Source organism: Aquarana catesbeiana, linkage group LG03, assembly GCF_042186555.1.
Source record: "Aquarana catesbeiana isolate 2022-GZ linkage group LG03, ASM4218655v1, whole genome shotgun sequence".
Lineage (NCBI taxonomy): Eukaryota > Metazoa > Chordata > Amphibia > Anura > Ranidae > Aquarana > Aquarana catesbeiana.
Genome location: NC_133326.1, coordinates 62,678,801 through 62,705,559, shown reverse-complemented (window position 1 = coordinate 62,705,559; position 26,759 = coordinate 62,678,801). Strand labels below are relative to the sequence as shown.

The window sequence follows — 26,759 nt, the reverse complement described above, 5'->3', positions numbered from 1 at the left end:
AGGTCCGAATTCAGCAAACAATTTGGGATGAAATTGAACCTGAACCAGTGAAATGAAGCACATCAGATTGCTGTTGTGAGCTGCTCCGTTCCTCAGTGTGAACCCAGCCTTAAACAGATGCACAAAGCGGTTTTTAAACTGAATCATTAGGACATTTCTCTTGACTACCTATTGATCAGTCTATCAGGTTAAAGGTTTGCTACAGAGCAGTGTGAAAGGGCCCTAGAAGACTTTACCCCCATACGAGCAATGGGAATTGAGTTTCTATACACGCCAGTAAAATATACCTTTAGATTCCAACTGCAAGTAAGGCAAAATGATACATATAATTAAACACGTATAAACATAAATTTCTCCAGCACAATAGTTAGCAGTATTTAAAAACACTGGTTTTCCAACTAGATACCATATTATTACCAAATAACACCCCTGAAGCAGCCAAGTACTTGTACACAACTTTAGGAGTCAGTATTTCATCTACAAAAAAAGAAAAAAAAAAAGAAAGGTAGCTCCAGTAGATTTTAATCACTGTAGAAGAAATCCAAAACATAGCACAGCTGAAGGCTTTTCCCAACAAGCCATGCGGATTCCCGACCAGAATATAAATCTTTCAAATCTTTCTTCTGCAGTTTATGTTACAAAACAGGATTAGCTTCAGATTACAGGCCTCAAGTATAGTTCTGCCATAAACCCGTATGACAACGTATAGAATGTAGATGATCCTTTAGGTTGTACAAGGATTGTAGTAGGTTATCACTTCAATGGAAATGGGAATCTTCATGAAATCATTAAAGCGGAGTTCCACCCATATTTTCATCTACGCATTTATCGCTACAATCCCGCAAGTTTTTTTTTTAAAAGCTCCATTTACCTTGTTGCTGGGGTGTCTTCCTTTTTCTTCTTCTTTTGGCGCCATGACGAGGTACGTCATATCCTGCGGCACCTTGTCTCCTGGGAGATGTGTGTCATTCCCAGGAGTCAGTGGGCATCGCCACCTGTTGGCATTGCGTTATTTACAAACAGGAAATGACAAGATGCAAGGTGGTGCCAAGCGCCATTTTTGAAAAGGGCAAACAGGTGTTTGTTGCCATTGTCAGTGTTATTATACAGAATAATAACAGAGGAGGCAGCTGCAGTGGCAGATAGAACGGAGATCTGCGTGCATATTTAGAAGAAGATTACTGCACTGGCAACCAGGGACACAATTGTGCGCCGCGCCTTGTATTTAATAAGCATGCGCAAGATCCAGAGGTGCATGCTGGGTAACTGGGAAAATTCACTCCTGTAAGAGTTATTATGGGAAAAAGGTACCGCCACTGATGCTTTATCACCAAGGCTTGTTTCCACAACAACTTAAAATTTTCACGTTACAGGGGTGACAACCCTTCCCTATGCTATCCAAAAAGCTTAAAAACTTTTTTGGCTGCAGCTACACTTAAAAAAAAAAAAAAATGTACCTGTTCAGACTTAAAGATTCAACTTAAGAACAATGGGTTAATTGGCGCTACCTGAAAAACCTAATTGCTAAGCATATATAGGAAAAAACCTTAGAGATGGTTTTATATTGTTACAGTCTTACACACCAATGTGCATATCATCTCAATCAGTATATAAAGGGGGGGGGGATGTCCCAGTAGCTGGTAGCTAGTGGGAATGGGTAGGAGGCGCAAAAGTCACCTGGCAACATTTTATGCAATAAAGTCACCCCTGGGAGTTCCTGACCTGATGCAGATATACGCTTATGGGACTATTGCACTTCACTTTGATTCAATTGCTGCAGTATATGCTGTATCCAGGTCTCACTATATGAACTGTAATGCACCCATATGGTTCACACTCCAAGTTTGATGTATGTACATTTATGGATGTGGTTGATGTAGATATAAATCTATGGGATCAATATACATAACTTTGATACACTTACTGTAGCACATGCTATGTTTCAGCCTTATTGTATTATCTGAGTTGCATCTAAGTGGCTGGTATAATTTAGAGTGTACCTAACTGGTTGATTGCTTGCTATTGGTGCATACAGTTATCACAGTGTATATCTATATACATACAGTGAAACCTCTCTGTCAATATTGCACCAACTCAGGCAATTTACATTTATATTACTCTGCCTACATTTTATATAAAAAAACAATTTTATATTTTATCCTCATATATACAACAACAAAACTTACTGTGTAGGGATCTTAGGATGCCTCCTACCCATTCCCACTAGCTACCAGCTACTGGGACATTTCCCCCCCCCCCCCTTTTATATACTGATTGAGATGATATGCACATTGGTGTGTAAGACTGTAACAATATAAAACCATCTCTAAGGTTTTTTCCTATATATGCTTAGCAATTAGGTTTTTCAGGTAGCGCCAATTAACCCATTTTTCTGATAGTTCACGTATGGTTAGCAGAGTACCCCCTGTGAGTACTCTGCGTAAGGGAGGCAGCAACCTGTTCTCTTGCCCCATAGGCCTATCCTAAAGCGCAGTTTTTTTACGTGGTACTGATTACAACTTAAGAACAAACCTACAGACCCAATCTTGTTTGTAACCCGGGGACCGCTTGTATTTAGCATTTGTAACATTAGGTTAGATGAACATCTCGGATGCCATGAAAAAAAAAAAAAAAAAAAAAAAATTAAAAATAAATAAATTTATGGCTGGAACTCAGCTTTAAGAATACAAATCAAAGTGGACATGCACCTCGGCAGGTGGGTGTTTTGACTTCGGGGAATTATCCGCCCTAATGCCAAAACAAACTACACTGGGAATCTGTTCTGCATTCCATACTTTACATGGGTTTTTTTTCCAATATACTGTATAGTTGCAGTTAGGGCCCTTCACACCGGTGCACTTAAAATGTGGTATGCTTTTTACAAAAATCGCAATTATTAATACCCTTTTAATAGGGTTTTGATGCACTTTCTAGTTTCCCCAACTCCCAGCATGCTACTGTGAAACAGACATGCAACTCAAAAAAAAAAAAAGCGATGCACTTTTTGATGAGTTTCCCTTGACTTCTGATAGGTGTTTTCTTTTTTTTTTTTTTTTGTGCACTTTTGAAAAGTGCACCAAAGATGCAGCATGCAGGACTTTTACAAAAAAGCAGCGCAGCAATGCGAACGCCTGCATAGAATTTACAGGTGAATCATTTTCATTGCGCTTGAAAGCATGGCAAAAGTGCACCAGTGTGAAAAGGGCCTTACTGGCTTTATATTTATCCATCCAAGGTTCAGTTTTCAATGTTGAACATACTATATTATCCTTTATCTACCATTAAAACACCAACAAGGAACACTATCTTCTGCAGTCAACCTCACTTATCTGCAACACACTGAAATCAATGTGTTGCTAAAGAAATAATGGCCAACAAGCAGTTTGAGAAGTACAGCCAAAGCTCGTTTGGCTGTACTTCTCCTGTGGATCACAGGAGTGCAGTTCATTCTGACCCATTTTCAGCAGACAGTGGGCTGTAGCCTGCTGTCGGCTGACGTCACAGAGTCGGTCTAGGCTCGGAAAAGATCACGACAATGAAGTTGGGATCCGCCCACATGCCTGGACCAGCACCCGGCTCAACCTCTCAACGCTGAGAGCATGAGCCGGCCGCTCCTGTCCTCTCCACAATGCCGAACTCCAGTGGGCGAAGAGGGGGCAGAGCAGACAGCGGAGACTGACAGACACCAGCTCTCTGCTCACGGAGCCCTGAGAACTGAGTAATCAGTGGCATTTAATCGCTCAGTTCTCAGTGTTAGAACCAGCAGGGGACAAGTATGATTCAGAAAAAAAAGACAAACCTTCATACTTCTCCTTTAAAGGAAAATGCTAGTTGCCCAACTGTCCTCCTGATGCATAAACTTTGGTTCCCAAGTCCCTGAGCTGGAGCAAGTAGAGATCAGAGACTCAGACTTTTAGATTTAGACATTCATTTACAGCATGCACATTCTCCTGATCTGCAGTCTTTTTTTGCAGTCGCATTCTATCAGCTCAGCATGCACACCAGCATTGCTTTTCTTTTGCCGGTTTGGTGATGGTGACAACAGTGGGCCACGCCTACATATGGGATCTTGCACACAGACAGCTGAACCAGTTTAATGCACTTGCCGGCGTATTTTCTCTACCCAGGCAGCCTGGGTACAGCGTAGAGCCTCCCACCGACATGAACGGCTGTGCACTGCTGTACTCGTATTAGGAGGTGCGATCATAAAAATGGCGTACAGGGCATATGCAAAACATTCGAAAGCTTTTCACTTTTTTGACTACACCCACATGCTGTACTCTTAGCAATGGGAGGCTGTATGATGTACCCGGGCTGCCTGAGCAGAGTAAATATGCTGGAAATTATGATTAATGGGCTCAGCCGCCCGTGTACAAGATCCCAAAAGGATATTTCCATCAAAGGACCTGTATGACATAGTGACCATGCAGGAGCAGAAAGACAAGGACAAAGCGCTGTCACTAGAAAAGGAAGTGCCTTAATAACGACCTTGATGACGGTACCATCTGCAGATGCAGATTTAAAAATATAAACAATAACTTTTGAGAATTACATCACTATCAATATTCTACAGGGTTTATACAGCACGTTACAATATAAAGGGAGACCCGCCACATGCTGGGCTGGGTCCATTACTTGTACCAGCACATTGGTGTCCACTGATACCAATGCCGGGGTTATTATTACACAATCTGACGCCAATGCTGAGGGTTATTGTTACTGACAACCCTCAAGAGAATGAGGTTTTTTTGCACACGGTTTTTCACAGGTTGTTAAAGTGAGCCTATCAGGAGCTTTTTGGAGACCGGACTGTACACCAAAGCATAGGATTTGGCTTGTTGAGCGTTGTGGAAGTTTGAGTTTCAGGAGGAGAATCGTAGTGCTTTATCGCTTGATTAATTCCAGTTACATACAAATTATCTTCCTTTTTTTTTTTCTTTTCTTCCAATTTCAAAGCTGCAGGCAGATGCCCCAAGGGCTAAAATATTTAGGATTTCCACACGCTTTATTCTTCTCAACTGAGATTCAGGTGATCTTTGTTTATTCTATCAATCGTAGGGAATGACTGCTTGATACTGAAGGACATTCAGGTCCACTGCAAACCCTCTTGGCAGGCAATGAATTTTACGTAAAACAGATCAACGTTTTGTAGATGATTCTGAATACAAGGTAAACACAATAATCCCATACATGTACACACATGACCCACAGGGTTTATACAGCCCTGGACACATTTGTTGGTACCCATACAGCTCATTGAAACAATGCTCTATTCCTCCTGGAAGGTGACGATGTTAAAAGCAATTGTCTCCTTTATACCTGCATACATTTGACATGTCAGAGGAAATAAAAAAAAAAAAAAAAAGAAGAAGTGGAAATAGACATATTATAAAGGGGGGGGGGGGAGATGGGGGGGACTCCAAAATTCTGTGCACCAATGAATTTTTAAAATAATATTTTAAAATAAAATAATCTGGGTCCCCTATATTCAGTGGGTTCTGGGGGACAGAAAGCAGACTATCTAACCACTTTCAGGTTTAGGCAGATTAATCCGCAGCAGAGCTCCCGACCGGCCCCAGTGTACTGTGTTCAGTGGGTGCCGGTGTTCTGCCTGCGCAGTAGGATCCGGCGGAAATAGCCGAAGCGGAATAGCTGAAAATCAGCTGTACACGGCGCCTGTAAGAGGACCCCTCGCGGGCTCGCTTCACTCGCCACGCTTCGGGCGGCCTCGCTTCGCTCGGCTCTTTTAGATTCCCCCTCTAGGTTCACTTGGATGGTGGGGAAGGAACCTAGACCTAGGGCGCAGGCGCCGTGTACAGCTGATTGAAGCGCTTGAGCTTCGGCTATCTCCGGCGGCTGACAGTAGTTCGTACTGCGCAGGCGCTGCGCCTGCGCAGTACAGGGGGGGAACTTATCCGCTGAGGGAGCTTTCTCGGCAAGACACCGGCCTTCAATGTAATCATGTGGAGCTCTGCTGTGGATTAATCCGCCTAAACCCAAAAACACGAACTAAACATAGGAGACCCGGAAAAGTTTTATTTTAAAAATCATTGGTACACAGAATTGGAGTCCCTGGCTGCTCTATCTGAAATGTCTCAGCTGAAATGTCATTGATTGCTAAGGACACAGCGGCCCTGCTCCTTGAAGCGGAGTTCCGCCAAATTTTTTTAATTTTTTTTTTTAAAGTCAGCAGCTACAAATACTGCAGCTGCTGACTTTTAAAATAAAAACACTTACCTGTCCAGGGGCCCGCGATGTTGGCACCCGAAGCCAATCTGTCCTTCAGCTCTCGGGTGAAGGCACTGTCATCTTCGGTAAGGGAATCAGGAAGTGAAGCCTTGCGGCTGCACAGCCTGGTTCCCTACTGCGCATGCACGAGTCGCCCTGCGTAATCCTAGTGGTCCCTGTTGTCTTCTGGGACCTATGTGTCTCCCAGAAGACAGCGGGGGGGGTGGAGGAGGCGTAGGACATGGCGTAGCTATCCGCAGATACTGCGGCTATCTATGCCCAGAAGTGGGAGCAAATAACTGGATTAGACATGTGTCTGCTCCCCCCTGAAAGGTGCCAAATGTGACACAGGAGGGGGGGAGGATTACGAAAAGCGGAAGTTCCATTTTGGGTGGAACTCCGCTTTAACAATAATTGCCTACATTCTTTTCTTTATATTTCAGTTATTAGTGGGGAAATCCCACTGACAGCTAAAAGAACCGAAGAAGAAGAAGAAGGTATCGGTTTCAGATAGCAGAGCATTTGCATTAGTACTGATACCGGTATCATAGCAACCCTAGTATCAGTGATATTTCAAATGAACTTTTCTGTACTTGGTATCAAACACATCTTCAGGCTAGGTTCACACGAAGATCGCATGCGGCTCACAGCAGGGGTCCGGTGTGTCCCTCCGTTCTCCATTTCAGGGACTAATCTGGGCCAAATTTTTGCCTGAATTTGGACCTGAAAAACTGAGCCAAAGGACCCCTGTGCAATTTGCTCTGCAGCCGCCACAGAGATGTGTGAACCGGCTCCATTGAGAGCCAGTCATAATTTCCTGTCATGCGAATTGGATGCGGGAAAATCCACATCCAATGTGCACTAGTGTAAAGCCAGCCTTAATCATTTCAGCCCTGAAAGGATTTGCCCCCTTCCTGACCAGGCCATTTTTTGCGATATGGCACTCCGTTGTTTTAACTGAAAATTGTGCGGTCGTGTGACGCCGTACCCAAATAAAATGTATGTCCTTTTTTTTCCCCACAAATAGAGCTTTCTTTTGGTGGTATTTAAAGCGGAGCTCCACCCGATTTTATAACATTAGCTCAAGCCGATTCCCTCAATGTTTTCATTTAAAAACGGAACAATTTTTTTGTTTTTTTCTACCATACCTTAGTTTTGCAGATCTTCATCTTTATTTCCTGTGTGTGGTTTTTGTGGATATGGGTGTGAATAGTGCGGCTATTTCGTCATTTCCTTTTAGCCGCACTGACTCCTGGGAGCTTGTGTCATTGTTCCCAGGAGTCAGTGCGGAGGCCTGGCGCGAGTTATCGCGGGATTTCAATATCGGAAGTGACGCCATCATCTCCGTTGCCATCACAACGGGGCGGGACTTCCTACGACGCCGCCCGTTGTGATGGCAACCTAAGCTGTTGACGGCGCTCCGATTTGAGGTTACTGCGCATGCGCAAGATCGGTGATAGAATGAGCAGTGCATGCTGGTTGATCAGCAGCACAGAGGAGGATGCCTGTGAAAGTTTATTTATTGTGAGAAAACGGACAGCAGAAATCACAAAAAACGGAACAAGTGAGTTATACATTTAAACATCATAACCTTTGTCATTTTTTTTTTTTTTTTTGGCAAAAACAGAGACAGTGGAAATTCTGCTTTAATCACCTCTACGGTGTTTATTTTTTGCTCTATAAACAAAACAACAAAAAAAAGCGACAATTTTGAAAAAAAAAAAAAAAACAAAAACACAATATTTTGTACTTTTTGCTATAATATCCAAAAAAAAAACGCAATAAGCATATATTGATTGGTTTGCGCAAACGATATAGGGTCTACAAAATAGGGGATAGATTTATCGCACTTTTATCATTTTTTTTACTAGTAATGGCGGTGGTCAGTGATTTTTATCGTGACTGCGACATTGCGGCGGACAGATTGGACACCTTTGACATTTTTTTGAGACCATTGTCATTTACACAGCGATCAGAGCTAAAAAAGAGCCACTGATTACTGTATAAATGTCATTGGCAGGGAAGGGGTTAACACTAGGGGGCGATCAAGGGGTTAACTGTGTTTCCTAGGTGTGTCCTAACTGTGGGGGGGTGGGGGGGTGGGCCTGACTAGGGGAGGAGACCGATCGGTGTTCCTACTTAGTAGGAGCACATGATCTGTCTCCTCTCCCCTGAGAAAACTGGGATTTGTGAGTTTACATACACAGATCCCAGTTCTCACTCTGCCACGAGCGATCGCGGGTGCCTGCTAAAGCATCTTAAAGAGCCAAAGTACAGCTATGATGGCTTGCGCAGGGGAGCATAACTGCGGTGGCTGGTCGGGAAGGGGTTAATCTTGTAATTAGTCAGTCAGCATATTTAAAAGGAGAATTCCAGATATTGATATTTTATACATAGTTACATTGATCCAGCTTGGATCATTGTAACTATGTATATACCATACCTGGTCTATGTACCTGGCAGGAAGCTATTTTATTTCATTGTACTGCAAGCAGAAACATATGAAAGCTGTAACCAAAGAGGATTTCATAGGTCAGGACAGATACTTTATTCACGGTCCAGTATTAGACCATGTTCCAGTTCTAGGGACATCCTAGAAACAATTCCAACAAACTGGTGAAACTCTATGGCCTGTAAACTTCTCATGTGTGCTGCTTATCACTTCAAATGTAAAATAACAATGTACCTATGATGCAAAAATGTTTGTTAAAGATGTAATAAATTTAAAGTGTGGGCTCGATCCTGAGCCGCACTGTGTGCATCTATTGACACAGATAGTGCAGCTCAGCCCCCTCATTACTAGATTTGATTGATGGCAATGGGAGCCAATTGCTCCCATTGCTGTCACAGAGTACAGTGAGGGAGGGAGAAAGAGCCTCGCCGCTGTTCTAAGGTACGCAGCTGGACTGAGATAGGCTATTTAGGGGGCTGGAGGGGGAAAGCTGCACCTAAAAGTTTTTACCTTATTGCAGAGAATGCATTAAAGAGGTGTTCCGCCCCCCTCCAAAAATTAAAAATCAGCAGCTACAAATACTGTAGCGGCTGACTTTTAATATAAGGACGCTTACCTGTCCAGGGCTCCTGAGATGTTGGCACCCCAGTCGATTTTCAGATTGGCTGTCGGGTGCTGCCACCGCCATTTCTGGTGAGGGAAACCAGCAGCTTTACAGCTCGTTCCGTACTGCACATGCGCAAAATGCTTTCTAATTGGCCCGGCGGCAGGGGAAGGAGGCCGAACTTCGGAGGGACGGCACTGTCTTCCAAACGTGGGGAAGGGTACCTGCCAAAAACACCCGACCCCCCACCTCCGAAAGGGGGGGAATAATAAGCAGAGGTTCAACTTTTGGGTGGAACTCCACTTTAAGGTTAAGAAAAAAAAAAAATAAAAAAAACCTTTTAGTCTTTAGAACCACTTTAATAGAAATTTACTGTAGCCTTTATGAAGAAACACGGAACTGGCATGAGGGGGAAGATCCATTTTTTTTGCAATCTCTGAGCTGCAGGGGGGGGGGGGGTAGCTGCTCTTCTATAGTCACTTACAGTTAGTGCCTCCCTCCCTCTTGGAAGAGAGATCTATTCTATATATTAGATGATGGCTCACTCTACCATGATTCATAGTCAGCAACCTGAAGTCACAGAACATTACACTGGAGTCAGTTCCTGTATATTTTCTGCATTTTACAGACACAGTGAGGCCTCATTCATATGGCCATTCTTGCCAGCAATATCCTGCGTAAAAAGTTGTCTGTATGTTGCCCATATGTCCTGTAACATTTACATGCAATACAGTCATCGAAAATGGACCTTACTGGCTGCTGCTACTGCTCAGGACCAATATGTGAAGAGTAATGCGTAGGCAGCGTGCCGCTGATTACCCACTACTGGTTGGGTATATCTCCCCCTGAACGAGTAATTCATTCATTATTCATGTTCTGAATAACTGAAGGCCAAAAGGTCATTCTGCGCATGCGCCGTCACAAAATAAAATGACTCCTTCAGGAGACATTAAACATTAGCACAAACACTTACATCCATACAGCATAAATATGGCCCAGACACCGAATTCATGCAGATTTTTTTTTTTCCCCCTTTACGCTGCTCAAAGTGGCACATTACACTGCCCAGTGTAGCTGTATCAATGGGCCCACAGCCTTCTATACTGCCGTATACAACACTATGCATACAGTAGTGTTGCACCGATACCTGAGCTGTCAGTGGGTCACCCCAGGTGTTAAAGAAGTCTGGTAATTGGAGCTGTCAAAAAAAAAAAAAATGTTTATTACCAACATTGCTCAGCCCTGAAACACTAAAATAAAAAAAAAAACATTGTTTCTTTTTGTATATTTCTGTTTCTTCATCTGCAGATCAAAGGGATGAAGAAATGTTCCTCTGTTTAACCCCTTAATAAACCTTAATTTACTCTAATCAGCCTTAATTAACTCCCTATTCTCCTCCATTTATTATTTTCCTGCTTTTTTTCCTTTTGTTCACGTCTATTTTATAAACGATAAACAATTAAAACTTTTTTTTTTGTTTGCTTTGTTAGTGAATATTTTTACACATATATATTAAAATATATTTTCACAAAATTTCACATTGAAAAAGCTCTAAAAAAAAAAAAAAAAAAAATCAATTTATTTCATTTGTAAATAACTTTTCAATGCTTTGTACCATTGCTGACAGCTGAAGTTAAAACAAAACAGTTGCGGTAGGTATCGGTGATTGGTATCGGCGAGTACTAAAAAAAAAAAAAAAGTATTGGTACTCATTGGAAAAAAAAAAAATGGTATTGGTGCATCCATAGTATACAGTGTTTTTGACACCCATGTGAATGAGCCCCTACACGCTGGTAATGATACACTTTGGCACTTTTTTTTCTAACTACCCTAGCTCCAAAAAAGTTACCACCCCCCCCCCTTCATGACCAGGCCATTTTTTGCTATTCAGCACTGCGCTACTTTATAATTGCGCGGCCATGCAAACTGTACGCCAATAAAATTTATATCATTTTTTCAAGCAAATAGCGTGTTTTTTATGGTATTTGATCATAACCGAGCTTTTTACAATATAAGCAAAAAAAGAAAATTTTGGGGAAAAAAAAAAAAAAAATGTACTTTCTGCTATGAAACATATCCAATAATAAAATTCCTGCATACATTTTGGCATAAATTTGTATTCTGCTACATGTCTTTGGTAAAAAAATAAAATACAATCTTAATAAGCATATATCAATTGGTTTGCATAAAAGTTATAGCGTCTACTATGGGATATATACTGGAGTTTTGATACTACTAATGGTCCGTGATTACCAACTTATAAAGGGACTGCGATAGTGCGGCAGACAATCAGACACGGAAACTGAGTGCGAACTAGCTGGCAGTGAAACCAATACAGTGATCATGCTATACACTGTCACTGTTCTAATGACACTGGCTGGGAAGGGGTTAACATCTCAGGTAATCAAAGGTTTAAATGTGTGCCTAACAGATCGATTTGGATCTTATCCCTGCTTTGCATGCACATGCCCTAAACCCAGAACCAGGCAGCCATAACAGTACATCACTTTGCCTGTATGGGGCGCCCATCCGCAGTACATTGTGGGTGGGCGGTCTGCAAATGGTTATACGAAGAAACAAACAGTCGCCCGTGGAACTTTAAATGAAGTGTCCATGATGATCAAAAGGTAAACAAGATTTATGAGTATAAAAAAGTAACAGCCAGAACCAATAATCCCATACTTACTTGTCAGACGATTGGCTTCAGCGGCTGATCCCAAGCAAGGGTCAGCGAAGGACATCTCCCCCGGGAGCTGAAGGGACGAGGACCACAGCGTGGAGGACCGAGGCCGGATGCAGGGCAGGCATGGCAAAGAAATGGAAAAGAAAGTGTGGACCCAAATCCCGCCCATGAATCTTGCAAGGCGTATGCACTGTAATAAGATGTATGAGTATGTGTGTAAATCTAAGACAGCTAATATAGCAGTATGCTGAGGGTATATGATTGTGTACAAAGCATTCAAGGGTGTCCTGCATGGGGAAGGTGGTGTGAGGGGCAAGAAAGATGTAGAAGAGTAGTGTGTGACCCAGGCGTTTGGGGTGAATGGCGATTGCGTGCTGCCGCGTCATGGCGGGCGCATTGTGGGTCCTCCCCTTGACTGCCAGACGCATCACTTTGCCTGTATGGGGCGCCCATCCGCAGTACATTGTGGGTGGGCGGTCTGCAAATGGTTATAAAGGGGCGGAGGCTGCGGCAGACGTCCGGGTATTTAGGCGAACTTTCCTTTCACCTTGTCCCTTCAATACACAGGGGAGAGGTTCAACCACCCTGGTAGGTACTATGATAATTTTTATACCTATATACATTATCTCACTAGTACACTAATCTATCTCCTCACGTACACCGTGGGGCATTACTTTCACCCATACACTTTTTTCATCTCTTTTCATTTTCCCCCTTTTTCCCTTGGGTTTTTTTCGTTACATTACAGCTTATTCAGTTTCACTTTTTACTTTTTTCATTTTCCAACATTTCTTTACTTTCTCACCTCTTTCCTTACTTCTTTCTCACTCCTCTTCTACATCTCTTCCTTTCCCCTCACACCACCTCCCCCATGCTCTGCAGGACACCCTTGAATGCTTTGTACCTAAGTACACAATCATATACCCTCAGGATACTGCTATATTAGCTATCTTTGATTTACACACATACACATACTCATACATCTTATTACAGTGAGTACGCCTTGCAAGATTCATGGGCGGGATTTGGGTCCACACTTTCTTTTCCATTTCTTTGCCATGCCTGCCCTGCATCCGGCCTCAGTCCTCCACGCTGTGGTCCTCGTCCCTTCAGCTCCCGGGGGAGATGTCCTTCGCTGACCCTTGCTTGGGATCAGCCTCTGAAGCCAATCGTCTGACAAGTAAGTATGGGATTATTGGTTCTGGCTGCATGTTCTTGTCCAATCATAACCTATACTCCAATATATATCTTACTTGTTGTTACAGACATCAGATATACACATCAGCCGCTGAAGAAGCGAGTAGAGCTTATGAAACGCATCAGGTTAGAGATGTATTATGTATATCTGTATTCTTAATACTTTATGATGTTATATATAGGGATGCACCGAAATTTCGGCCGCCGAAACAAGTTGGCCGAAAATGGCCTTTTCGGCAATTTCCTGAAAGAGAAACGTTGCCGATAATGGCGCTGAAAAAAAAGGGGCAGGCCATCCCACCGGTTGGCCGCACACGTTTCATCCCGCGCGTCCCTCTCAGTTTTCCCTCCCTCCTCTCACTCCTGTACTTCACAGCCGCTGTGTGTCAGAGCTGGATCTGAATCGCCGTGCAGCCGATGCAACGATGTCCCGCCTCCTAGACCGCCTCTTGTGATAGACGGCACTCTGATCCAATGCTAGGAATCATTGTGCCGTGTGTCATAGGAGGCGGGACATTGGCTGCACGGTGATTCAGATCCAGCTCTGACACACAGCGTGTGAGCGTGGCATTCATTACCAGGCACTGGGGAGGCTGTGTAGGAGAGGAGGAGGAGGAGGAGGAGGAGGAGGAGGAGGGAGGGTAGACTGAGGGGCGTACTGGGATGAAATTGGCTGCACGGCGATTCAGATCTGACACACAGTGTGACATTGAATTACCAGGCACTGGGGAGGCTGTAAACGATAGGCACTGGCAGGCTGCTACATATGGACACAGGCACTGGTGAGGCTGCATGATGGGCACAGACAGGCTGCTACAACTGACTGGTAGGCTGCATCTGACAGGCACTTATGAAGCTGCATTTGATGGACACTGGTGAGGCTGCATTGATCTCCTGTACTACGTCTGCAGTCTCTGACCATCTCCTGTACCATGTCCCCAGTCTCTGACCATCTCCTGAATAAAAATATTTTTTAAAAACAGTCACTTTCTGTTTCGGTGCTGTTTCGGTATCGATTTCGGTTATCGGGATCAAGGAAGATTTATTTTCTGTATCGGTTTCAGCACCAAAAAACCCATTCGGTGCATCCCTAGTTATATCATTATGGCTATGCTTAGAGGATTATTATGCTATGTTGCTGTTCTTATGAATCTGTCACCCATGCTCATGTCTTGTATTGGATGATATTGATACCATTCAAACAAACTTTGTTACTTTTTTATACTCATAAATCTTGTTTACCTTTTGATCATCATGGACACTTCATTTAAAGTTCCACGGGCGACTGTTTGTTTCTTCATGTAATATACGGATGGAGGTGTTTCATGTTAGGGGGCCGCTTTCAGACTTCATTTTTTAAATTTTTTGCAAAGGGTTATACAAACATTTACCATTATTTTGTTGTAAAGAAAAAAAAAAAGTGTATCTTACTAGTTTTACTGGTGTATTGCAAAAGCTTCCTGGTCATGGTTGATTGCAACCACCTGTAAGCAACCAAGGGATGAGGAGAGGTTCTGGTTATCAAAGCCTGCAGTACCACCAGCCACCACTAGAGGGACACTCATCCAAAATCTAGCTGGCTGGACACACACAGGCAGATACAAATCTTGCATACAATAGGTACTGTAGCAGCTAGGTGATCCCTACGTGCCTCCAAGATTCCCAAAAGTTATCCTGTCAGCTGGCATCCTTGCATGTTTTCCCCTTTCCCACTGCCAACAACCAAACACACAACTCAGGGTAGGCTTGCCACCACCCAGTGTGTCAAGCTGACTGCTCTGCAAGGTGCACACACACACAGGCATCCTTGTTGTTGGCAATAACATATGGCAGTTACAATAGCTTTCAATGACACTAATCTGCATGCAGTCAGACTGGCCATCCTGGTCTTTATCAGCCAAACATGATAGCACAGCCACAGGATGCAGTCCCACACAAATTTGCGGCAAACTTACAATTAAGCATACAGGCACTAGTAATATAATGCAGTCTTCGCTCTAGGAATTATGACTTATTAACTTAGTACACAGAAGGCCACCTACTAATTTTGTATATTTAATATCCCTAGGCAAGCAATGCACAGAAATATATAAAAAAAAAAAAAAAAAGAAGTAGTAAACACAAAAAACAAAGAAAATCACAAATATTGCCTATTTAACCACTTCAGCCCCGGAAGATTTGGCTGCTCAATGACCAGAGCACTTTTTGCAATACGGCACTGCGTCGCTTTAACTGACAATTGTGCGGTCACGTGACGCTGTACCCAAACAAAATTGACGTCCTTTTTTTCCCCACAAATAGAGCTTTCTTTTGGTGGTATTTGATCGCTGAGGTTTTTATTTTTTGCGCTATAAACAATATTTTGTACTTTTTGCTATAATAAATATCCATTTTTTTTTTTTTTTTTTTAAAAGCTAATTTTTTTCCTCAGTTTTGGCCAGTATGTATTCTTCTACATATTTTTGGTAATAAAAAAAATCCCAATAAGAGTATATTGATTGGTTTGCGCAAAAGTTATAGTGTGTACAAAATAGGGTATAGATTTGTCTCATTTTTATTATTATTATTATTTTTTTTTACTAGTAATGGCGATGATCTGCAATTTTTATTGGGACTGCATCAGACACTTGACACATTGTTGGGACGATTGACACTTATACAGCGATCATTGCTATAAAATGCACTGGTTACTGTATAAATGTCCCTGGCAGGGAAGGGGTTAACACTGGGGGGCAATCAAGGGGTTAACTGTGTTCCCTGACTGTGTGTTCTAACTGTAGGGGGAGGTAACTGACTATAGGAGGTGACAGATCACCTCACAGTTCCTAGCTATTAGGAACTCACAATCTGCATCTCCTCTCAAAACAGAACACACGACCCTGTTCTGCCGCTCGTGGCTGGCCGTCATCACGACTGTCGGCCATGAGCATCGGCACCCCTCGCAGTGCAGCGGGCGCGCCTGCTATCACGCTTAAAGAAGTCAACGTACAGCTACAACAGCTCGTGGGATTGTGCCATCCTGCAAGACTATAATGACGGCAGCTGGTCGGCAAGTAGTTAAAATAAATTTTACCATCTGAGCGCTAAGGCTTCATTGACACTATTGTGATTACAGAGGTGACTTGAGTCGCACAGTCGAACCACAATGGGAAATCACATTATTTTCAATGGCGACCTTTCACATCAATGCGATACAGCACAGGGCGATTTTGGAAAAGGTTCCTGTACTAGTTTGATGTGATTCCAGCACAATTTTGGCTCCACGGAATATGCAAACCACATGCAAGTTGCAATTAAAAGGGTTGTAAAACCCACGCGTTTTTCACCTTAATGCATTAAGGTGAAAAACATTTTGTGCTGCAGCTGCCCCCCAGACCCCCCCCCCCCCCCGCCTTTTTTTCTTACCTGAGCCCAATCATTCAAGCAATGGAGATAAGCACAGCAGCTCCAGCCGCTGTCTCGGGTTCCTCATTGGATAGATTGCTAGCAGCAGGAGCCATTGGCTGTCGGCATCAATGGACGCAGCAGCAGGACTCGGGACTGCGACCACACGAGTTCCCCCATGGAAAGCAGTTCTCCGTGGGGGCACTTGAGAAGAGGAGGAGCCAGGAGTATCAGAAAAAGAGGATCGGGGCCGCTCTGTGCAAAACCCTTGCACAGAGGAGGGAAGTATGGCTTTTTTTTTTGTTAAAATAACAAACGAAGCTTTACAATCACTTTAAGGTTTCTTCCAACTATAGGACTTGAATTGTCTCAAGAATTGTACCAAAATTTGGTCTACTGTTAAAATTCAACTTTTATTATAAAACAAGTGCAATTTCAGCTTAGTAACATACATTTTACAGGTATACTACATAATACAGAAACATCAAAACTTTTTTCATTCCATATGTATCCATATTAAGTTTTATGTTTCCATATTATGTAATATACCAGTAAAACGTACAACAGTAAGTTCAAACGGTTTTAAATGTTTTATAATAAAAGTTGCATTTCAACAGTAGAGCATATTTTGATACAGATCTTGGCTTTCTTTTGCTGGCATTTAATCACCACTGGACTTTTTATTTTTAGTGATATAAACAAAAAAAAGTTAAGCTTTTACTTTCTGCAGTATAAAAATAAAATCAAAATCCTTCATGAATTTTGGCCAAAATTCTGCTACGTCTGATAAAAAAAAAAAAAAAAAATCAATAAGTGTATATTGACTGGTTTGCATGAAAGTTATAGCATCTACAAACTCTTGTACACTGGAAATTTTTTTTATACTAGTAATGTGAAAATGTGATAGTTCCAAGGTCAATCTGACACTAACTGACATATGGGGGGGGGACTAATTGCCATCACTAGTGAAACAAATACAGTGATCAGTGCTAACAGAATACACTGTACTAATGACACAGGCTGATAAGGGGTACTGAGAAGGTACATCTAGGGTACTCAAGGGGTTAAATGTGTGCCTAACTATGTGTAACGTGTACAGTGTGTTGATTCTTACTAAACCTACTACTTTGCAGGGATGAGAAACAGAGGGATTGTTGCAGGGGGTGGGGGGCAGGGTTCACCTCTCCCACTGCCTAAAAAAGTAGTGGTGATCCCGTGGCTGCCGGGACTTTTATTAGACACAGAATCGCCTGCAGTACAAAAAAAATACCAGGGTTATGGCAGCTGTACTGTGGACGGTCTTGAAGCGGTTAAAAATAGCGTTAGGCTAAATTTAGACCTGCAGTGGGGGGGGTTGTTAAAAATACATAGTTAAGCCACGTTTTTAACGTGACCCCCCCCCCCCCTCAAGCTGGGAATGGCAGCACATGGGGGTTATTTACATGCTGCAGTCATGATGCTTTGCGTCATGTCCTCAGCAAAAGCTGCAAAATATATTGCATAAGGCAGGCAGCAAGCTCGCCAAGCGTGACCCATTCAAGTAAACAGGGAAGCACCACACATGCACACAATGTAACACCGCCTCCTCACCACCTTACAATCGCTTCTGAAAAACAGCCTCAGAGGAGCTGTGAATTTAGATAAACGTCTATATCTACTCTTACTGTACATAAAAAGCATACATATTATTCAGTGGTTTGTCTGGTTTAAAGTGACACTATAATTATGGTTTATGAAATAGTGTTTTTTTTCTTTAATTTTGTGCTTTTTTTATTTTTATTGCAGCTTTCAAAGTTAACAGTACATAACAGCCTATTGGGCATACCCAGGCTCAATTGCATAGCAAAAAACAAAAAACAAAACAAAAAACAAAACAGGGAAAAAAAGCACAATGAAATCACAATAAAAGCAACCTAAGCAATCTAAAATCCTAAACTATCGAAAAATTGGTATACTCTAACCGCCCACGCAGGATGAAATATTAGGATTCTTATTGGCCACTCTCCCTCTCAAACATCCTACAGAGTTTGACTTGGGTGCTTCATCTGACGTTCCCCCTGTGCAGATCTCGGGTCCCAAGAGAGCCAGGTTGCACATCTGTGCGGTTTCCCCAGTCATGTTTGTACCTGTGGGGTTTCCTACGCATGCAAGCCTGGCAACAGGGAAGTCCAAAACCTTTCCTTTGTGCATACGCAGATGCACCAATGGCCTCTGCCAGGAGCCTGAAGGTGTCTTTAATTATCACATCCCAATCTGTGAGCTCTTCCCCATACCAGAAGCACAATTTGTGGGCATTACCATGGTTGAGCTAAGTTGCTGCTGCTCCCTGAACAATGAGCACGCTTATCAAGAGCTCCTGCCAGTAACCAAGCTTTTTTTTTTTTTTAAGTTCTTTATTGCAGGAAAGGCCAGGCTTGCACCCAGCTCCACTGTTCTACTCAGCAACCCAGTTTCATTTGCCACTAGGATGCAGGAGCACCATAAGAATCCATGATGCTGTACAAGCCGTCCGCCTGCATCACAGCAATAGATTAAACTGGTTCAAAGGGGCAGATCCAATTGAGACTTTTACATTCTATGATCTATGTGCCCAGGAGCCTACATAGGAAGGATGCCATGGCTCTCAAAGCTGCAGAGACAGTGAAGCGAGCCAGGTCCATACCATATCACTGAGTGGAAACAACTTTGTTGTGAGAGTTTCCCCCCCCTCGTAGTCCAGTTGCATTGCTTTCTACCCTGCATGCCTATTGAAAGTGTTTGTCTTGAGCAACCGCCTGGTGCCAGGACAAGTGTTATAAAAAAAAAAAAAAAAATTAAAATATTAATCTCTTTGAAAGTAGCATGGGCAAACAGCAGTGTGTGTGTGTGGGGGGGCGTAAATTGCACTGTCAACCATGCTATCTCAGCAGATACAGCACCATTTGCATGCATTAAGTAAAAAAAAAAAAAAAAAAAAAAAAAGGTTTGATGAAACTTTACTTCACTGGGAACAGCTATGCAGGTTAGAAGTCTCAAATTCAATAGCTGCAAGCCTATTCCAGGTCAGTGGCTCAAATTTTGAAGCCTACAGCTCAGTATGACAGGCGACCAGCAATTTCAGGGGAAAGTTAGTAATGACATCCTACATATTTTCTCAGTACAGGTTACCCTAAAGGCCACGGATGATCAGAGTTTTAGGCCCTTCAGGAGGTAAAAAAATAAAAAATAAAAAAATGTGAGGCAGGAAAACTCGTATACTTAAAACGTTAGCAATTTACAGAATATAGGACAGCCTCTCTGAACTTTTTAACACGGAGGAACCCTCAAAATAATTTTCAGGGAACCCTATTAACAATTACTATATTCACCACTCACTGAACATTTGGATCCATAGTATTTTTTTTTTTCAATCAAAACACACAACTAGATAAAAGGTGGTTGCGTAATACAAAAAAAAATAATAATAATATTTGCATTATTAAAATAGGAATAATAAAAATAATGTCAAGAAAAAAACAATGAAAATTGCAGCGTTCCCTAACATTGGTGGAAATGTGCCCCCTTAAATTGCTGGTCTATGAAAGGTTCCTTAAGACTGGTGGCCATTGGGAAGAATTCCCCATATATTGGTCACAGAGAGGAATGCCCCTCACACTGGCGGCCATGGGGGAAGGACCCCCCTACACTGGCGGCCACGGGGGAAGGACCCCCTTACACTGGCGGCCACGGAGGAAGGACGCCCCTTACACTGGTTGTCAGTATTAAAGAGTTTGTGAACCTCTCTGTGGAAGTTCTACCTATAGGTAAGCTTAGAATAAGGCTTACCTATAGGTACTGTAAATATTCCTAAACGTGCACCGTTTAGGAGATATTTACTGTGTTTTGCCCTTCATGAAGTTTCTTCACTAGCGAGTGCCGTGACTGGCAGCTCCTGTGCGCATGCACAAGAGTGACGTCATGCGGCTCCGGCCAGTCACAGAGCCGGAGTCCGCGGCCCCGGAAGGAAGAGGGGCGATCATGGATGCGGCCTGCAGCGGGGACAGGGCAGGCTTAGTTTGCAGGTAAATGTCACATAATGTGCTAGTATGCAATGCATACTAGCTCATTATGCTTTTACTTTGCAGGGGCAAAGGATAGAAGTAAAAACCCATCAGGGTTAACTTCCTCTTTAAGAATGCCCCTTATACTGGTTGTCATTGAGAAGGATGTCTTTTACATTGGTGGACAGGGACACAAATGAACCTTACACATTGGTAGGTCAGTATGATGAATGCCCCTTATATTAGTGCCCTGGGGGCAGCAAAGCTTTGCTAATAGTAGAGTGGCTGAAGGATTGTGATTCAATGTAGCCGGTGCAGTCTTCTTGAGCGCAGGTTATTCTTTTGGCTCGACACTTATATTACTGAACACAGGGAAGCATTCCCCTTCCAATGCTGTAAGGATTGAAAAGAATGTACTAGCCCTTCCTCACTTACAGATAAATTATTGTTGTTAGTGGTTACATATCACAAAGTCAGACATTGGAACCCCAAGCAACCTCTGGAGGAGCCCTGGCTGAGAAAGGCTAATATAACATAAACAAGTCAAGTATATACTCCAAACAAATTAAAAAAACAACCTTAGCCAATATCTAGAAAACCAAACCTTAGAGCAGTGTTTATTAGCCTTTATTTAATCAGGGCACCCTTTAAAAGTATGCAAAATATTGAGGCACCCCAGTCCAAAATGTATTAATTTAATTAGCAATGGAAAAACTAAGGCTGGGATGATGCACACAAACGCCTTGGTGAAATTAACTTCACATCACAAGCCAACCTACACGAGATCCAAAAAGGCACCCCGGTTGAGAAACACTGGCTTACAGAACAGCACTAACCAACGTCACAGACCCCCCTCTCCTAGTGACATCCGTTACAGGGAGGAAGTGGAGAACAGCAGCTCGTTCACTAAGAAAGTTACAAAGTTCCCTCCATAGACGGCTGATGTAGAGCTGACACTGAACTTTATCACAGAGGAAGACACCTCTAACACTGGGAGCTCTCCGTTATAGTCATGTCTGCCTGGGACAAAATTACACACGGGGCCCCACCTCTAGATACAGGATGGGGGAAAGGTAGAAAAAAGAAGGTGGGAGAGGGAGAGACACACAGAGGTTCGAGGCGGAGGGAGAAGGGGAAGGAAAAAAGAGAGGTGGAGGGAGAAGGGGAAGGAAAAAAGAGAGGTGGAGGGAGAAGGGGAAGGAAAAAAGAGAGGTGGAGGGAGAAGGGGAAGGAAAAAAGAGAGGTGGAGGTAAGGGGTGAAGAAGGGAAGGAGAGGGAAGGGAAGGAGAGGGAAGGGAAGGAGAGGGAAGGGAAGGAGAGGGAAGGGAAGGAGAGGGAAGGGAAGGGAAGGAGAGGGAAGGGAAGGGAAGGAGAGGGAAGGGAAGGGAAGGAGAGGGAAGGGAAGGGAAGGGAAGGAGAGGGAAGGGAAGGGAAGGGAAGGAGAGGGAAGGGAAGGGAAGGGAAGGAGAGGGAAGGGAAGGGAAGGGAAGGAGAGGGAAGGGAAGGGAAGGGAAGGAGAGGGAAGGGAAGGGAAGGGAAGGAGAGGGAAGGGAAGGGAAGGGAAGGAGAGGGAAGGGAAGGGAAGGGAAGGAGAGGGAAGGGAAGGGAAGGAGAGGGAAGGGAAGGGAAGGAGAGGGAAGGGAAGGGAAGGAGAGGGAAGGGAAGGGAAGGAGAGGGAAGGGAAGGGAAGGAGAGGGAAGGGAAGGGAAGGAGAGGGAAGGGAAGGGAAGGAGAGGGAAGGGAAGGGAAGGAGAGGGAAGGGAAGGGAAGGAGAGGGAAGGGAAGGAGAGGGAAGGGAAGGGAAGGAGAGGGAAGGGAAGGGAAGGAGAGGGAAGGGAAGGGAAGGAGAGGGAAGGGAAGGGAAGGAGAGGGAAGGGAAGGGAAGGAGAGGGAAGGGAAGGGAAGGAGAGGGAAGGGAAGGGAAGGAGAGGGAAGGGAAGGGAAGGAGAGGGAAGGGAAGGGAAGGAGAGGGAAGGGAAGGGAAGGAGAGGGAAGGGAAGGGAAGGAGAGGGAAGGGAAGGAGAGGGAAGGGAAGGGAAGGAGAGGGAAGGGAAGGAGAGGGAAGGGAAGGAGAGGGAAGGGAAGGAGAGGGAAGGGAAGGAGAGGGAAGGGAAGGAGAGGGAAGGGAAGGAGAGGGAAGGGAAGGAGAGGGAAGGGAAGGAGAGGGAAGGGAAGGAGAGGGAAGGGAAGGAGAGGGAAGGGAAGGGAAGGGAAGGGGAGGGAAAGAGAGGCGAGAAGGGAAAGAGAGGCGGGAAGGGAAAGAGAGGCGGGAAGGGAAAGAGAGGCGGGAAGGGAAAGAGAGGCGGGAAGGGAAAGAGAGGCGGGAAGGGAAAGAGAGGCGGGAAGGGAAAGAGAGGCGGGAAGGGAAAGAGAGGCGGGAAGGGAAAGAGAGGCGGGAAGGGAAAGAGAGGCGGGAAGGTGGAGGAAGGGAAAGAGAGGAGGGAAGGAAGGAGAGGAGGGAAGGAAGGAGAGGAGGGAAGGGAGGGTAGGAAGGAAGGAGAGGAGGGAAGGGAGGGTAGGAAGGAAGGAGAGGAGGGAAGGGAGGGTAGGAAGGAAGGAGAGGAGGGAAGGAGAGGAGGGAAGGAGAGGAGGGAAGGAGAGGAGGGAAGGAGAGGAGGGAAGGAGAGGAGGGAAGGAGAGGAGGGAAGGAGAGGAGGGAAGGAGAGGAGGGAAGGAGAGGAGGAAGGAGAGGAGGGAAGGAGAGGAGGGAAGGAAGGAAGGAGAGGAGGGAAGGAAGGAGAGGAGGGAAGGAAGGAAGGAGAGGAGGGAAGGAAGGAAGGAGAGGAGGGAAGGAAGGAGAGGAGGGAAGGAAGGAGAGGAGGGAAGGAAGGAGAGGAGGGAAGGAAGGAGAGGAGGGAAGGAAGGAGAGGAGGGAAGGGAGGGAGGGAAGGAAGGAGAGGAGGGAAGGGAGGGAAGGAAGGAAGGAGAGGAGGGAAGGGAGGGAAGGAAGGAGAGGAGGGAAGGGAGGGAAGGAAGGAAGGAGAGGAGGGAAGGGAGGGAAGGAAGGAAGGAAGGGAGGGAAGGAAGGAAGGAGAGGAGGGAAGGGAGGGAAGGAAGGAGAGGAGGGAAGGGAGGGAAGGAAGGAGAGGAGGGAAGGGAGGGAAGGAAGGAAGGAGAGGAGGGAAGGGAGGGAAGGAAGGAAGGAGAGGAGGGAAGGGAGGGAAGGAAGGTTGGAGAGGAGGGAAGGGAGGGAGGAAGGATGGAGAGGAGGGAAGGGAGGGAAGGAAGGAGAGGAGGAAGGAGAGGAGGGAAGGGAGGTTGGGTGGGAAGGGAGGGAAGGAAGGAGAGGAGGGAAGGTGGGAGGAAGGAAGGAGAGGAGGGAAGGAGTGGAGGGTGGGAGGGTTGGAGGGTGGTGGTGGAGGGAGGGTTGGTGAGGAGGGAAGGAGAGGTGGGAAGGAGTGGTGGGATGGTGGGTTGGTGGTGTAGGTGGTGGATGGGTGGAGTGGTTGGTGGTGAAGGAGGGGGTGTTGGTTGGTGGTGGATGGGGGTGTGGGAAGGGGTGGAAGGTGGTGAAGGGGGTTGGTGGTGTTGGGGTTGTGTGGTGGTGGGTTGGGGTTGAGTGGTGGGGATGGGGTTGAGAGGTGGTGGGTTGGGGAAGAGTGGTGGAGGGAAGGGGAAAGAGAGGTGGAGGGAAGGGGATGGAGGGTGGTGGGTTGGGGTTGGTGTGGTGGAGGGAAGGGGAGGAGAGGTGGAGGGAAGGGGAAGGAGAGGTGGTGGGAAGGGGTTGGAGAGGTGGAGGGAAGGGGAAGGAGAGGTGGAGGGAGGGGTTGGAGTGGTGGTGGGAAGGGGTTGGTGGGTGGTGGGAAGGGGTTGGTGTGGTGGTGGGTTGGGGAAGGAGAGGTGGAGGGAAGGGGAAGGAGAGGTGGAGGGAAGGGGAAGGAGAGGTGGAGGGTTGGGGAAGGTGAGGTGGAGGGAAGGGGAAGGAGAGGTGGAGGGAAGGGGAAAGAGAGGTGGTGGGTTGGGGAAGGTGGGTGGAGGGTTGGGGTTGGTGTGGTGGTGGGTTGGTGTGGTGGAGGGAGGGGTTGGTGAGGTGGAGGGAGGGGAAGGTGTGGTGGAGGGAAGGGGGTGGGGTTGGGAAGGTTGGGAGGGTTGGGTTGGGTTGGGTGGGTTGGGGGTGGTGGGGTGGGTTGGGAAGGAGAAGTGGAGGGAAGGGGAAGGAGAAGTGGAGGGGAGGGAAGGGGAAGGAGAAGTGGAGGGGAGGGAAGGGGAAGGAGAAGTGGAGGGGAGGGAAGGGGAAGGAGAAGAAGTGGAGGGGGAGGGAAGGAGAAGGAGAAGTGGAGGGGAGGGAAGGAGAAGTGGAGGGAAGGTGGAGGAGGGAAGGAGAGGTGGAGGACGAGGGAAGGTGGAGGAGGACGAGGGAAGGTGGAGGAGGACGAGGGAAGGTGGAGGAGGACGAGGGAAGGTGGACGAGGGAAGGTGGACGAGGGAAGGAGAGGTGGAGGGAAGGAGAGGTGGAGGGAAGGAGAGGTGGTGGGAAGGAGAGGTGGAGGGAAGGAGAGGTGGAGGGAAGGAAGAGAGGAGGGAAGGAAGAGAGGAGGGAAGGAAGAGGAGGGGAAGGTGGGGGAAGGTGGAGAAGGGGAAGGAGGGGGAAGGAGGGGGAAGGAGGGGGAAGGAGGGGGAAGGAAGGGGAAGGAGGGGGAAGGAGGGGGAAGGAAGGGGAAGGAGGGGGAAGGAGGGGGAAGGAGGGGGAAGGAGGGGGAGGAGAGGTGGAGAGGGTGGAGGGGGAGGGAAGGAGGAGAGGTGGAGGGAAGGTGGAGAAGGGAAGGTAGGGGAGGGAAGGTGGAGAAGAGAAGGGAAGGAGGGGGAGGGAGGTGGAGAAGAGAAGGGAAGGAGGGGGAGGGAAGGTAGAGAAGGGAAGGAGGGGAAGGGAAGGAGGGGGAGGGAAGGTGGAGAAGGGAGGGAAGGAGGGGAGGGAAGGTGGAGAAGGGAAGGAGGGGAGGGAAGGTGGAGAAGGGAAGGAGGGGAGGGAAGGTGGAGAAGGGAAGGAGGGGAGGGAAGGTGGAGAAGGGAAGGAGGGAAGGGAAGGTGGAGAAGGGAAGGAGGGAAGGGAAGGAGGGAAGGGAAGGAGGGAAGGGAAGGTGGAGAAGGGAAGGTGGAGAAGGGAAGGTGGAGAAGGGAGGTGGAGAGGGAGGAGGAGAAGGGAAGGAGGGGAGGGAAGGGAAGGAGGGAAGGGAAGGAGGGGAGGGAAGGGAAGGAGGGGAGGGAAGGGAAGGTAGAGAAGGCACACACTGCCATGCACACAGTCCAGATGTGCAGACACAAGGCTGACACCCCCTCCCTGGGGATTCCCCCTCCCCCCCCTTCAGTGTATGTCACCAGTCTGGCCCCGCCCCCTCCCGGTTGTAGGGCCGGGGTCACCCCCGGGGCCTGCGCCTCCCCTCACCATTCTCGTCACCGCGCAGACACAGGCAGCTCTCCTCCGGGGCTTTCAGCCATCTATCGGGGATGTGTCGTGAGGGGAAGGTTCCCTTGGCCGGCTGAAGAGTGCGCCCAGCAGCTGTCTCTGCTCCGGACCCAGCGGAGGATAAGTCTTTCATAATGGAGCCACCACTCCGGACTGACAGAGGAGGACTGCCAGCGCTCGGGGACCCGTCACGTGCCCCGCCTGACGTCAGCCGTCCAAGGAGCGCGCGGCGTGCATCGAGGCAACTCGGAAGATGGGGGAGGGGCGAGCGCGGTGGAATGCGGAGAGAAGGGGGCGGGGCCTGTGGAGATGACTGTGTGGGCGTCCTTATCTGCCGGGACAGCTTGCTGCACCCGCCCTGCTCTGTACTGACAGCTCACTATCTGCTCCAGGGTCACCCCTCACCCATATACAGCGGGCCATGTACATTCTATAGAAGGATAAAACCTTCCTATTGCTCTTTTATGCCTAGACTGTGAGATGGTTACATCTGAACACCTTATAATAATGAATGGCCTCCAGATATATTATACGGGATTTATATAGCGCCAATTAGAGGGTCCCGTTGGTTAGAGATTACAATCTAAACATATATAAATCAAGCCAATAAAAAAGAATTCAGCTTGTGCTGCAATACTTATGTAGCGGTACGCCCATGGGGGGGCTGCTGGTTTATTATCATTTTGACAATCACTCCGCTTCCCTTATCGCACACACATGACACCAAACAGTCAAAGTTCAAGTTTTATCTCTCTTTATTTGTGGAATCAATCTGGGATTATTCATAG

General features: G+C 46.1%; 1 protein-coding gene across 3 annotated transcripts in view; it reads right to left on the bottom strand.

The window, feature by feature from the left end:
- LOC141131399 (transient receptor potential cation channel subfamily M member 7-like) overlaps positions 1-26,215 on the bottom strand; it is a 202,535-nt gene extending 176,320 nt beyond the window's left edge. For 2 of the 3 annotated variants that reach the window (XM_073618613.1, XM_073618614.1), the window contains exon 1: positions 25,951-26,214. In XM_073618613.1, the coding sequence (XP_073474714.1) occupies positions 25,951-25,953 (3 nt within the window). In that variant the 5' untranslated portion in view covers positions 25,954-26,214. Of the gene's footprint in view, positions 1-25,950 lie in introns of all 3 variants that reach the window. The other variant, XR_012242767.1, reaches the window with a different exon arrangement.
- Positions 26,216-26,759: the final 544 nt, after the last annotated feature.